This window comes from Pleurodeles waltl, chromosome 6 (genome assembly GCF_031143425.1).
Source record: "Pleurodeles waltl isolate 20211129_DDA chromosome 6, aPleWal1.hap1.20221129, whole genome shotgun sequence".
Classification (NCBI taxonomy): domain Eukaryota; kingdom Metazoa; phylum Chordata; class Amphibia; order Caudata; family Salamandridae; genus Pleurodeles; species Pleurodeles waltl.
In genome coordinates, this window is record NC_090445.1 from 609,952,132 (window position 1) to 609,967,731 (window position 15,600).

The following is a 15,600-nucleotide window of genomic DNA, read 5'->3' on the forward strand; positions in this document are numbered from 1 at the left end:
TTATGAAAATCGCAACTATGACTATAATAAATATATTTATCAATCTACTTTTTGATTTGGCCCAATAATTTATAGAAGTTATCCATGTGGCTATGAATTTTGAATGTAGTGGGGTCCTAAATACCTTCCTCACTTTTGAGTAAGCATGTGAGCAAAGTCGGTGAGCCTGAACTTGTTAGGGAAAACAGTGTCATGGTGCATTATGAAAGACAATTTTCACCTAAATTGGATAACAATGAGAAAAAAACGTAAAAGGGTGCTAACAGCATATTTCAACACTGCTGTGGTCTTTCAGGCAATCCTTACCTTGGTCAGTGGTACTGGGACTTATCCTGCCTTCTCATTGGCACTGTTTAAAGCAAACTAGTACTTTGAGAATTATCTGCAGCCAATAAAGCCATCCATAGATCAATAACAGACAAAGCTTCTCTTGGAACAGTTGAAATACTCCACCCCCACCGAAGTAGTTAAAAACTCACTCTAATAGCCTGGCCATCCATCTTGGCAGAGGGCTTTAGCTGGGCATCCATGGTACTTTATAAAGTAAGGGACTTTAAGTTGCACACCTAGGACCACTTTAACCAAAGCACTTTACCAAATGCATCTCTGCATCTTTCCTGCTGGTTGGCCTAGTAGCCACCGGCTTTTTAATCTTAGCTGCAACCAATAAAGCAAATTCCAGTTCTGTGGAGGATCTAGTTGATAATCTCCACATGCTCTGTGTACCCTGCCCTCCAGAAGTACTTTAAGACATGTATCCCAATCAAAGCATCAGCCAGGTGTCCTGTTACCCCTCCTACAGACAAACGGTAGTGATTACTTCTTAAAGTGTCAATGTACATTCACAGTCACTGTAATTGAAAGATCATGGTACATTGTTTTCTTTTGAAGAGTGTGATGTTTTTCTCTGCATTTTAATGGTGGTCGCCATGTTACTGTAATGATTTTAATTAATTGCACAATAAAATAAATTCCGATGCTAAGTAAATAGTATACCATGAGCACTTCTCAGAAAGTCTTCTGTGATTTAGCTGGACAGTACCAGCATATAATTGAAGGGACTGAACTAGCATTTCCAAGTAGGCCTGCAATTCCATAACTTACTGTGAGATTTCCAATCATCTTATTTGGACACAACCGGCATTACCATCCAAGCACTGATTATTTTGTAAAAAAATAAAAATAGAAAAAGAATTAATAAATAATACGTGTTAGGACTCAATACATACCTCTGAAGATTACTGCAGCTTACACCATCTATTGTCCCTGGCAGCACCCCAACATGCCAGTATAGATGCTACCTCCTAACCATCACACTCCTACAAATGTGACATTATGAAATATTCCCTGTTGCCCAGAACTTTTAGGTCGACTGGATGTGCTGGTAATTTTTAAAAAAATGATATATTGAATTGTTTAACACACTGCTAACGTTCTCTGTTTTAAAATAGATAGACAAGTGCCACCATGTGGTTGAATGTCATAAAAAAGTGTTGTTCAGAAACCAGTGCTGATGCAGGGTCACGGCAATCTCTGACACAAATTAAGCACTGCATTATGGACAGATGTGTAGTGACTGTTCACACATAGTAGAGATATAAGTTAAGTTTATTGTATATATATTAATATAACCTGGCACGGTAATTGTGTACCCCCATTCATAGACTCTAGATATTTCCATCAGCAACCGTTTCCGAATCTCATATCACAGGATTCTAACTAGACATCACAAAGGCATGACGTTATGTTTCTACAGATTATCTAATGCTGATCATGCTGTATCTAAAACCCAACACAATGTTCCTTTAAAGCACATGACTTGAAATTGGATCTAGAGCGGGAGAATGATCTTGTGACTTCTGTCACAGATGCCATCACTAAATATAAATTACATGCTGTAACTGAGTCAGCTCTAATTACTGTGGTATTTCTAAATCTCCTTAATGCTGATTCATTAAGTAACTCCAGCAGCAACTTCAAGACTGTGAAATCTGTATTTACTTTCTTACATTGTCCAGAAGCAAAATCTTCAAAGGGTTGATTTTGAAAGCTGAAACATTTTGCCATCTCTCTTTTTCAAACAATAGTCATAGGAAACGTTCAGAAGCACTTAATCAGATCCTAATTGTAATGTGATATATATGACAAAATTGCTTTATATATAAGCCTACCTTTCTTTGTGGCTGAAAGGAGTTCATAACACATTCTCTGAAAACAATGATGCAGGTCTCCAGCAGGCATTAAAAAGCTGCAGCAAAGTGTCGCAAAACTGGTAAGCGGTAGGACTCGTTGAAAAACTGGACTGTTCCAAATCGGTTGGGTTGGCAAGTATGAAACCTCCATATCTGAATGTCCCACACCCGTATCAGGTGCAAAGTTGTGATTTAAATGCCAGCCAAGGCAGTTGTTTCTGTAATAACTTTTTTTTCAGTTTCCCGCATTTTCTCAATTGGAAGTAGGAGTTTCAGTCAGTGGCGGCTGGTGACATTTGAAAGTGGTGGAGAGTAAAAGTTGGGTATGACTTTTATGTAGAGAGTAAAGCGAGCAAGCTTAATGGACAAAGGTGAGGTCCAAGGTGAGCCCTCCTCCCAAGAAAAAATAGAAAAAAGATTGACAAATGATACATTTGAAAGCAAATGAATTTAGTGAGAAAGCAAGATTTATAAAGCAGTGGGAACTTATAGTCTTAAAATACTAAACACATTAAAAACTGCCCCATATCTTATTGCATTAATACGTTCAACAGTTACTTTAATGTGCAAATTGTACAGTGCGACAACTTCAGGCCCTTTAAAGTGTGTGCTTTCCCGGTGTCCAGCACGGCATGCAGGACCAACTTTGTAAGAAAATGCTCTAACCAGGTGTCAGGAAGCACCCACAGCTGCTGGCTGCAGTCAATCATACATAACTATGTGCAGACAGATGTATAAGTGGGATGAAAAAAGTGGGGGCTCTCTAAAAGGAAACATGTAAAATAAATTTCTGTGATTCCCATAGTGTGCCACCCGGTCTGTATTTTGGTTTCTGTCTGAGATGTTATTGCATCCTGACATATAACACAACAACTGACATACACCAAAACTTTGTCACTGCTATTGGCTTTGTCAATGGTTGTTAGCTGTTTAAGATAAATAAGTAACAACAATGATTAGGTATAAATAATTAACATTGGAAATGTTTCAGTTCTGAAATTGTGAGACTGTGGTTTAAATTTTATTGGGGCCTATGGAAGGAGTATGGCCTTCAGTTATGTGTGCTTTACGTTAGAAATGTATGCCCTTTTTCTCTTCACATCTCATCCATCTGCATATTTTCAACCTCCTCTCTTCTTTTCCCTGTCCCCTGGATGCACTCCCTTGCATCTCCCTCATTTTACCACCCTAAACATACACTGCACTCATTCACATTTAAGCACTTTATTTAATTTTGCTTTTGGCTTCTAAATATTTTGACCTCTACGCACCCCTTCAAACACATTCACACTAAATTTCATTTAGTCATTACATGACCATTGTTTTGTGTGATTTGCAGAGAGACTAACCCATTGTCAGGCATTTTGCTTTGCCTTTAGCCTCAGCACCAGCACTCAGTCAAAGCCCCTCATAAACAGCTGGCACGAGTCAAAGTATGCACTGTGCAAGAGTAATACAATGCACAGAAACACAGCATGATGAAACAGTTAACAGTGTTTGCTGTATTTTTGTTTTGCACCAATGACTCTGAGGTCCTGCCTGTGGGGTGGGACAACATCCCCCAGCGTACCATGTGTTAGAAGGAGATGCAACTCATTATAAGAGTGCTCTCGTCTCCCCGCAGTGTGGGATGTGCCTGGGCCGGGCCAAGAGCAGGCCCATCTGCACCTGTCCGCGGGTGGCCGAGGCTGGGCTGGGCCAGGCCATTGCTCTGACAGTGAAGTTTGGTTGGAAACTCTGAAGTGATCTGTCTGCACTTGGACCATGGTTAAGTGCAAAGTGGAGGGCGGTCCGGAAGCTCCTAGTAAGCCCAAGTGTTTTGACACCATATTGGAGTGAGTCATCGGAGCTGGGTCAACGGAGATTGATCTAGCAGAAAGGAGGCTGTTTCTAGGGCAAATGGACAATGTGGCTGTAGGTGATGTTGGTTCTGAGGAGGTCATAGAGGGGGTGGGTGCTCCACTAGACTGGGCTAGCTCAGGGTTGCTGGGTGACTCAGTTCCCTCGGAAATGGGTGAGGGCCCTGCATGAAAGGAGCAGACTTTGTTGTATCCAATAGAGCCAGCCTCTAAACGGAAGGAACAAGGGCCCTGTTGCAGGGGGAAAAGGAAGCGTCCGTCACTTTCTGGACCTATTAGGGAATTACTCTTCTTTACATTTGGCGAGCTTGAGTTGGACAACATTTTTAATCAGTTTGAGTCAATATTGGTCTCCCATTTAGATCCCATTAGAGCTTGGCTGTCTTTAATTGAATCTCATTTGGAGTCGACCCGTGTTATGCTCCTCCTGTCTGCCAATGGGAACTCATTGCAACCGGGACTAATTGATCCGAGGGTACCAGTGGGTGAGGAGCAGCAGCCCGCTAAGCAGGGCAGGAGTAGGGGAGCCTCACAATCTGTTGTGTTGCAGGTGTTACATACAAAGCCCCCTACAACTAGAGATGGGTTAGAAGTGGGTATTAGTCGAGGGTTGACACCCATCAGGATCAGGTGGAGAGGTGTGATTCGAGGGCCCCATGTGACCAGCAGACACCGGTGCCTTCTACTTTGGCACCTATGGCTAAGAAGGAAGGGTTGGATGCCCCTGGGATTGGTGGGGTCCCATTCAAGCATACTTACATTGCACAGCGATCCACATTACCCAGGTTACAGCTCCCCCAGCTGCTACCTCATTGATGGCTATTCTGGTGGATGTCCCTCCTTTGAGTTCAGGGGTTGAGGAATCCATTTGTGATATGATCTGGAAAGCTAAACTTTGTTGTAGTGGAAAGCGTTTTTTTAATGGATTATGATTGTGGAAACATCATTATGACCAGTGGGTAGGCACAAGGGAAAAGATCTTTTAAGGGGATTGAGTGTTGTGGAATTTAAGGTGCCAAGAATCAGCTGGTCGATCGCTTTCTGGCTTTTTGGCAGTAGGGACGACGGGTTTGGGGTCAGGGATAAAAACATTTTTTTTACCCCCCAAGGGGTTTGACTTTCATTAACATCTTGCAATCCCTTGCAGTTTGCTAGGAAAGGGGACCCAGCCTATTCGAGTGAGAGGCGCTTGGTGCCGTTGGAACTTAGTAATAGGTTTCAACGGTTGGAGGATTTGGATCTTAATGATTGACAGAGTGTGGGTCCCAGGAATTTCCCAGGAAGTGGGGCCAATTCACCGACTGGGCCTGTGGTTGAGTAATCACCTGTTTTGAGGTTATGTAGTTGGAATATAGTGGGGCTGAGTGGCAAAAGAGAGGATCAAGCTTGGCTGGGCAATCTAAGGGAGTTCAACATTGTGGCTATGCAAGAGACTTGGGATGTTAAGTCACTTTTTTCCCTAGATGGCTATGTTTCCTTCTCAGTCCCTGCCGAGCCAGCTCGTTCTGGTAGAGCAAGAGGTGGCTTATTGTTGTTGATCTCTGTTAGTTTAAAGTGTTCTTGGTCCCAGGTGGACCTTGGACCTAGGCACTTGCAGGCTGTCAAATTAGATTTTGAGGGTTCCCTGAGCATTATGGGTCTAAATATTTATAATTCCTATGAGAGGGAAGTCCCCATTGAACAACTTAGAGTTCTATGCCTCGCCTTAGATTCCTTGGCTGGGAAGTATAAGAGCCCTTGTCATTTTAGTGGGGGACTTTAATCTGCATACATGGCCGCTGATTGTTTGGAAGCAGTACTTGCTGCTGAGGACGATTTGGTGCAGGGTCCTCACTTTGAGCATACATTAGAAGGGAGGTTGTTGGAGGAAGTGTTGGCACATATGGCGCATTTAAGGGAATTTCTGGATGGGCCATTAAACCGTCTTTTAAAGGGAGAGAGCCCAACACAGTTATTGATTATATTTTTTTTGTTCCTTTCTATTGAAGTTTGTCCACGGTTTTAAAGACCAATGGTCAGCCTTTAGTGATCATAATCTGCTTGTTCTTCTTATGGAATGGGACACTCAACAGGCTATATATATGAGGAGGGGCCCCTCTAATGAGGAGATTGTTCCCCAAGGCCCGGGGGGGGGGATTAAAAGGTGCACAATTCCTCATGCTTCATTTTTGGATGCTTTGTACTATACTTGTAAGTCTGAATTGGATCAGTGTTTGAACACTGTGGGGAATGATGGTTTGGTGCTGGAGGCTTTTACTAGGATTTGCAGGCAGATTAATATTAAGTTTAGGTTTACTGGAAAATTAGACAATTTCCTGGTGAGATGTGGTTTGATACCACTTGCACCAAAGCCAATTCTAGTATGAAATATGTGCTTAAGGAGGACTCTAGAGGTAGTACTAAAATTGCTATGCTTCAGAGGGGGTTCAGGTCAGCCTTGTATGTCTGTAAGAAACAGATTAGGGAGGAGGCGTGGGGTGATTTGGTGAACTCCCTTTTCCTAACAAATAGGTGTATGTTCTGGGAACTTATTAATCATCCCTTTTTTGGGGGAAAAGAATAGAGTCACGAATTGTACCATCCCAGCAGCTGCGTGGGTTAAGCATTTTTCTAGCATCTATGGCAGTGCTATGAATAGTTCAATATTGACGGTCCAGCATAGACTTAATGAAGATATGGTCTCTTGGTTTACTGAGGAGGAAGTCAGGGAAGCCAAAGTAGCCATGTCGAAGAATAAAGCCCCAGGTCCTGATGGGATGCCCACTGATTTGTTTTGCCATGATACTGAGATGTGGGCAAAGGTTTTAGCTTCTGTGTTTAATGCAGCTTGGGAAAGGGCACTCCCTCTTCTTGGTGTTGCTCCATCATTGTCCCGGTATTCAAGAAGGGGGTTTGGTCTGATCTTAGTTGTTATAGAGCTATCTTGTTAATTGATTCCTCCATGAAGATTTCAGGTAGGGTAATTCTGACAAGGCTGTTGGATTGATTAAACAAGCGTGAGGTGATTTCTTGTTTTCAGTATGGGTGTAGGAGTGGCAGGCACCCTTGACCTGTGTTTGAACTTGAATTTGATATTTATTTTTTTTATTTGGCAAGCACATGGTGGCTAAACAGGAAAGGTTGTGTTTAGCGTTCATGGATCTGGCCTCGGATTTTGACTGAGTCAACCAGGTAACCAGAGCCAAGCTTTAGTCCATGTTAATTGATATGGGGATAGATACTAGTCTTGTTAATTTTTTACATGACCTTAACCAGGGATTAATGGCAGTGGTGAGGTATAATCATGAAGGGTCTCTCACAGAACAGATTAGTATTTACAAAGGGATGAAGCAGGGCTGCATATTGGCCCCCTTGTTGTTCACCCTTTATATTAATAACATGTATCTGGTCTTAAGTTCAGCTACAAGGAACATTCCACTGGTTGGGTCTTTGTTGATCTTGGCCCTGGTATATGCGTATGACAGTGCTTGTAGCCAGAACCATAGTCAGGCTCCAGAGGCTTCTTGACTCCTTTGTTCATTCTCTTGATATGAATATAAATTATTCCAAATCTCATATAATGAAAATTTGGGAATGGAAGAAACGCTGTAAGAAATTCTTCAGGGAAGGACACAAGATAGAGAGGGTCACGATGTTCCCTTACCTTGGAATCCTGTTTGATGAGAATGGCTCGTGGGTGCCAGAAAAGAGGGTTAAGAGAAATACTCTAGCTAGGGCTGTGGCCACGCTTTTTGAGTTTGCAGGCAGATTAGGGTCTAAATCGATGCAGGTTTTGCTTAAGGTTTATGCAGATAAGTGCATGCCTACAGCTTCCTATGGTAGTGGGCTATGGGGTTATAAGGACTGTTGGGCGGATTCAGAGAGTTGAGAATGCCTTTGCAAGGAGGCTACTCTGTCTCCCGCAGTGTGCCCCTACCTTTATTGTCCATGAGGAACTGGGATGGGACTATATTGTAGATAGGTTGGCCTTAGCCCCTATTGTTACATGGTTTCAAGTCTGGTCTAATCCAGAATTGGAACTGAATCAGATGATCACTAGAGATTGCCTGGGGCTTGATAAAGGTTGTTGCATAGCTTGGCTGCCCTATATTCAAGATTAATTGCATAAATTGGGTTGTTCTAGGTACCTTGAGCAGCCGGAACAACTTAAAAAGAAAGATGTTGCATGGATCAAAAAGCTATTTTTGGAACAGGACCAAAGCTGTGAGAGAGGAAGAGGAGCTACAAAAAGTTATGGTTCAGGCGTATGTTATTTTGCAAACGGTCCCTGGGATGGAGCCTTATCTTGGGATAGTGAGATCTCCCCATCAGCTTTTTCTATTAATATTGTTAAGATTAAACCTTCTGCCAAGGCTTTTAGCTGATCCACAGCTAGCCCATAAAGATATTATTCAGCCCCCATGTTCCTGCTCTAATTTACTTACAAATGTTGCAAACACCTCTGATCTGTTTTAGCCTGGCTGTTTTTTTGGCAGGCGCGTTAGGCTTGAGGAACAACAGAGAGCAAACCCAGAAGGTTGTTTCTGCTCAACATTAGAGATTTTTATTCTGGGTTTCTAAAGTTATTTAACATTTTAATAGTTATCCGATTTTAGTGCTATATGTTTACAGGAGGGGTTATATTTTTAATTTGTGTGAATTGGATTAGTTTTATCTTGTTTTTATATGTTTGCAATGTTTATTTTAACTACAGTATTTTATCAAGTCGTGTTGATGTGTTTTTATGATATTGAGTTTTGTCCTTTCTATATCTTTAATGGATTTGTCTTAAAGCCTGTTTCAGAGTAACAGCCAAGAACCTTTGTCATCGATGTGTTGTCTGTCATATCTGAACATAGGGAGAAACACCCCAGTAACCATGAGTCACATAGACAGATCAGGATGTCCCTTTAAACTAATACAACTGTACTTTATTAAAGCGCCTGTGTAGCAGTGCGCTGCAGTATATCCTATTTGTAGTGTGTAATTTCTCCAGTTGGGTGGAAGCCTACCTGACTAGAAGAAATGAGTCTCACTGTGTCGAAATTATGGCTGCGTGAGTTGATACCCCAGTTTGGATTCTTGGTTTCTCTGGGGTCAGACCGAGTAACTCATTTTAATAACGCGGTTCTGAGAATGCTGTCATGTAACCTTGCAGATTGAACACCAACTTCACTGTATTTACTGACCTGAAGCTTCTGGCATCATTGAGCAGGTCAATGTATGTTAAAGTCCTTGCTGGCTAAGGTATGTACATCTGCCTCTGTGAAGTGGCTCAATGCCTTGCCTTTGGTGTTGATTATCCTCCGAAGTACTCCCAATCAGCAAACACGATTGTCGCCACACAAAATCCTCATGGGATGGGCCATGAAATTGCCTGCTCCGCCTGTTAATGCACTTGTGAATATCTTTGATTATATGGTTTTTAACTATTGCAAAGGACTGGCTGATATGATGTGTCCTGTCTCTCCTAGTTTGAAGCTGTAACTGCACTCAAGCATCTGGAGAAGTGTTATGACTTTAGTCCTGATGACTGGGTTCTGTTGAAAAAAGCATGTCAGAAAGATGTGTTTGGAACCATGTTGGTCATCTTAGTTACCAACACTGCTTTCAACTGTATTGGATTGCCTAACCGGATGCATGACTCCCACACCCAATGAGTAAGACGTTCATATGACGAAGTGGTGAGGACAACCACTGACTCACAGAACCACACTCCTGAGTACTCCGAAAGAGCAGAGGGGTTGGAGAGAGTTCCCAGATGCCTCAGTCAACCACTATTTTGAAATCTAAACATAACACAATCAAGTAAGTCCCGAGCCTGTGGTGAGTAAACAAAAAGTAGCTACAGTGAATCAGCCTGCTACACAAGGAAATGACAACTCTGATCCCGAATGTGACAGTAAAAAAGAAGGGTGGGCAGGAAATCATGAGAGACCGAGCACATCTGTTGAATGTATCCCACAAACTGTTGCGGAGGAGACAGAGTCAAGTAGATAAGGGGACAGCGTAGATGGACAGCCAGTGGTCTGAAGATCAAAAAGAACAAAGGTCCATAGTCAACGATGCTCTGTCTCAGACTAGACATACTATGTAGACTGTTAACTTGATCCATTCTTCTACCAGTTTGGTGATCAAACTGCATTGAGCATAGAATCTCTGTGATAAGGCTACCACAGCGGAAGTTTGAATTCCCGAATTTGATTGTAGTCATCATAACGAACTGTGTCTATGAACTGAACTTTATTGAACTTTGCTTTTATTTAATACTGGAAATTCTGTAGGGCCAAGGTTCCTGTAGAAGAGGAGGGTTGTCATTTTAAAAGGCAGAATAGGGCTAGTGATGCCTTGCGAAGACAGCTATACATGAGATAGTTATGTTTGCGCCTGTTGGCCTGCTTCAGTAGCTGAGAGTATCACCTATAATCATATTTCCTTTACCTATGACATCATCTGCAGTATATTGCTTAGCCTTTTATATTGCCAGATTCACTATGAATAACATTTCTCGAATTATGATTTAGGGCCTGATTTAGAACTCGGCAGATGGGTTACTCCGACATGGTGACGGATATCCTGTCCGCTGATAGCTAAAGCCCATAGGACATAATGGGATTTAGATTTTGGTGGACAGGATATATGTCACCGTTATGATGTAGTAACCTGTCCGCGAGTTCGGAATTAGGCCCTTAGGGCCAGATGTATCAAGCCTTTTTGCATTCGCAAATGGTGCGAATGCAAAAATGCCTTTCAGTATTTATGAAAGGCATTCGCAGTGCAAATTTAAGGAATAGCGATTCCTTAAATTTGCGAACCTGTTTAGAAAATCGCAAATTGCGATTCTCTAAATAAGAAATCGCAAATAAGGAATCCTTATTTGTGATTTCTAAACCACTTGTAACAAGCAAATCCTTACTGCGAATTGGGCATTAAGGAATCGCTATTACCATCAAGTTGAACTTGGTGGTACCCATGTGCAAATTTTAAAAATGTATTAAAAATGCATTTTTAAAATTGACATGTAACGCACACATGCCCCTTTGGCATGTGTGCACCTTACATGTCCTTAAAAAACTTCTTGGGGTACAGCAGAGGGGGCCTTAGGCCCCCAGCACCCTGGGGTTTGCATTTCCCAAATTTGCGAATTCCAGTTCGCAAATATGATACATTGCATTTTGCAAATCAGAAATAGCAATTTCTTAAAAATCGCTATTTTCGAATCGCAAATGCCTTTTTTGTTACATCTGGCATCATTACGAGACTGGTGATAATCAGACCATCAGCCTCGTAGTGGCGGTCAGGACCGCTGCTGCTGTGGCGGTCTGACCACCACATAAAGACCCTGGTGGTCAGACCGCCAGGGTTCTGCCAGCACTGCTGGGATTCATGACCTGATGGCCTGGCGGTGGTGGAGATCGTAATCCGCCAGGCCAGCAATTCATGCAGCGCAGGCCTGCAGATTACGACCTCGTTCTCCGCCAACCTTTTCATGGTGGGTTCACCGCCATGAAATGGCTGGCAGACAACAGGTGCAGGGGGCCACAAGGGGGCTCCTGCACTGCCCATGCACTTGGCATGGGCAGTGCAGGGTTCCCCCTGCCCAGCACTGTTGCAGTGTTCACTGTCTGCTCTGCAGACAGTGAACATTGCGAGGGTGTTGGTGTAACCTGCAGGCGAAAGTTTTACCGCCGGCTCGATTACAAGCTGGGGACAATGCTGCCGCCTGTTTCCCGCTAGGCCGGCAGATGAAATCCAAGGATTCCGCCCGCTGGCCTAGCGGGAAACACCTAATAGATCCGTCAGGGTGGTCGCCACCATTGCGGCGGCCACCCTGTCAGGAGTTTGACGAACGGGTTTTCCCATCTCTCAAGCTCGTAATGAGGGCCTTAGCCTTTTCAGAAGCCCCCATGTACAAACACTGGAATCCTTGTGCAAATGCAAATGAGATGGAGTCAGTTTGGCATTTTTTAGATCCCCAACTAAGCTTGACACTGCCTGAACTCCTAGAAATAATGACATGTATAATGAGCCCCATCAATAAGACATTTATTGGTGATTTGAAGGACAGGAGAGCAAAGAAACACCATAGAACAATGAGAGGGAGTGATATTATGAAGGATGGATGAAATGAAGTTTACCCCAAGTTGGACATAGTCTGGCTAGATTGAGGGTAACTGGGTTTACATAGAAGGGAAGATAATGTTCACATCTAGTTTATGGGGATAAGTCAGTGTGATCATAAGTTTGAGGTTCTAGGCATTTCTGAGTGTACGTTTACTACTTACATGTTCCTACCCTCAGAAAAAGGGTGAAGCCAAATTTATGAGTGTAGAGTTACTATTGTAACTTTACATGTCAGAGATGTTCTCCATCGGGGTAGAGATCTAACTGTAGTAAAGTATAGGGGAAATTAAAAAGGTTTATTACAATAAAAAAATATATAGTAAAGACGTTTTTATGTTGAGTATTAATGTTAAATAATTTTAAATATTATTGTACATGCAGAACAAAATAAAAAATGCTACAACTTTATTAACTTAATTTTAAATTTTTAGTTAACCCCAACCCATAGATACTTTTAAAAAGTTGGAATAAATCAATGTATTTCAATATTATTTTCTATGGGGTTATGCTTTCCGAGGGAGGTTGTTGAAGAACCAGTGGTTGGCCATGTGTGGTTCTGAACTTATCCTAGGCTTGGGGGGGAGTACATTTACTAATGTTTTGGGTCCTATTTCTCTGTAGTAATTTTAGAACTGCAGCGTGTGAATAGCAATGGGCTAACTCTTTTCGTGGGTGGGTGTATGTCCATCCTTAGCCTTCCTTGAGCTTCAAGTAAATGCTCCTTAAATCACCCCAATTTAGTAGTACATTTTACACATTTTGCAGCAACTTCTCCTCTTCCCTCCCACTTTTACTAATAAGTAGTACATTTTCATGAGTGACAATCACCCCATAGATAAGAGAGGTGAAGGAGGCGATTTCCACTCATAGGTTTGTGAATTGCATTTTGTAAGTAAGTAGTACCATAAAAAGGACTACTTTGCATACTACAAAATGCAGTTTGTGAATCAGGCCAATGCACTTATTATAATGCCCCATAGGAAATGATATTAAATACATTACATTATGACTCTGAATTGATTGAAATATCTATCTATCTATCTATCTATCTATCTATCTATCTATCTTTCTATCTATAAAGTTGTTTTAGTGGTAAAATGTTAGATTTTTTTAACAATAGTAACCATTTATTAGAAATGTAAAATTTATTTGATTTAATACAAAACACACAACTTTTAATTTACATTGACTAAATATTGTGTTTTTTAAACAAATTATCAAAAAATATTTTAATGACTTCAGTTAATATGTTTTAATTATTTGATATAAATTTCATGAGGTAATTTACTGTAACATTTTCTTTTATTCTGTGTTAGTAATTATTTTACATTCATTTACATTCTTATTATACATTAAAATGCTTAATTTGTTTTTAATAATGAATACACTTTATTATTTTTCTCTTTACTTTACTAAAGGCAATGCTATGTACCATTGGTAAAGATCTCCACCTATGTGTGAAAAGTTTAGAGTACTAACTTTACACTCATAAATATTTGGTGTCAGATGCCTCCAGTTTTGGATTTCAGTGGTTAGGAACATGAAGGTGTGCACTTGGGTATAAATCTACACTTGGAAATGGTGAATAGCGTAACAGACTGTAGTCTTACTCCTGGGAGCTAAAGTAAATTTACAGATGAGTAAATCTACATATGTTAATTTACCTTTGTGAATAGGCCTCTTGTCTCTATTATTTGTCACCTTAAGGTATGTTAGGTTTTTCTATAGCTTTTATGCCACTTTATGGGTGCCTCAAACAATTAAGTAGGGCAAGTCCTGGTTTGCCTACAAATACTCTGTCGTCACTCAGTTGTTACCATAGACAAATCTAGTTATCCATTCATTCTTTCAGCAACATGGCATCAATATTTCAGTTAACTATTTTTCTTGCTCCTTCAGTGTTCTAAGACTGGTATATCCACCTTTGTGAAGGAATCATGTTTGTTGGCGCACCCAGCAATATGTGGTGGAAATTTTTATTGTTTGTAATAAAGCTTTCAATAATTGTTACAGTAGTAACTGAAGTCTGTAAGATTCTAATGCCTTTGGCAATTGGTGCTTTCAGTAAATGTGATTCTGTGCTCTGTGTCATTTCCAGTATGTCACGTCTGTATCCAACCTGAAGCACATCAAAGTAACCCCAGAGGGAAATGGTGTTTTCGAGCTTGAGCTAGAACTTAAAGATCCCAATTGCAGAATCTTCTTATACAAGGTAAATGAAATTGTGTAAGTATTGTTGGTCTCTTTGTAGCACAGTTATTTGAAACTTACTGTTGAGAGGCATTCAACCATGTGTATAGTCTTAAAGACCTTCCAATAAATCTCATAAGGCTGTAGCATACACGCCAAATCAAATTCATAAAGCTGTGACAAAGCACACCAGATCAAATTCATGAAATACCAGTGCCACAACCCAAATGAAACCTCAGAGATGAAACTAATCTCCCTAGCAAATGGTAAATGCCTTTAAAGTGCACTGTGTAGATGACTATTAGGATGGAAATGTATCAAGGCGCATTTTCACATACATCTGTATGCACACTAGATCCCTTTGTAAGATATATATTTTTTAAAAACATTGCAAAATTGTATTTATTTTCATAAAGTTCCAGCTATTTTCATAGTAAAACATGAGTACTGTTTTACCTGGTGATTTGTAAACTTGCTGGACAATAAGAATGCATTTGAAAATTAAGAGGACACTTTTGTAGAAGTACTATCTTTTACTAAGGTACTTAAGATTTTTCAGTAAAAGAACACCACAGAACTAAGGAAATATCCAGCATAGTCTACACTTACTTGGGGACTGTAAATGAAGACAGACCAATATAGTTCTTGCGTGTAACTAGTCATCAGGTTGTAGTGTTTTGTCTGTAGTCAAACTCTCTGCGCAATGGGTCCAGATTGCATTGACTTGCTAGAAAAAGGCACCTTGCTCAGGATAATTCTTGTCTCTTTTCTTCAGGATGGTGAACTGATTCGTTATGGATTGGATACAAAGAAAAGTCCCTTCCTGCGCCAGATTGGCAAACGCTACATTTTTACTATACTTGATGTGAATCCACGGGATGTGGGCCGGTACCAGGTGAAGGTGGAGGACGCAGATGTCTTCTCAACTGAACTCGACCTGAATTGTAAGGTCATGGCTAGTAGGACCATGGATTGTATTCATACAATTGAATCTTTCCTTTGTCAAATAACCAAATGCATTCACCTTTGAAAGCTTAACATGCCTACTGTTCCCCATTTCTTCCTGGTCCTGCCTATTTTGAGTTTGAGTCATGAACTTGTAGGACAAAGGCTGTTTACCTGCACGTCATGGGACATGATCTTTGAAGACTTTTCAAGAGGTTGAAGGTCTTAGGGGTTATCATGTTTATGGACTATAAGTAGCCAAGAATAACAAGGTCATGCATATGCCAATAAGAATAGAGGACACAGTTACC

The 15,600-nt window shown here is 41.0% G+C and overlaps 1 protein-coding gene across 1 annotated transcript in view; it reads left to right on the top strand.

Annotated features, from left to right (window-relative positions):
* The window catches only part of IGFN1 (immunoglobulin like and fibronectin type III domain containing 1), a 151,054-nt gene that overhangs the window by 34,395 nt on the left and 101,059 nt on the right, over window positions 1–15,600 (top strand). Inside the window, exons 8-9 of the mRNA XM_069238894.1 lie at window positions 14,253–14,366; window positions 15,120–15,288. Of these exons, the coding sequence (XP_069094995.1) occupies window positions 14,253–14,366; window positions 15,120–15,288 (283 nt within the window). The remainder of the gene's footprint in view (window positions 1–14,252; window positions 14,367–15,119; window positions 15,289–15,600) is intronic.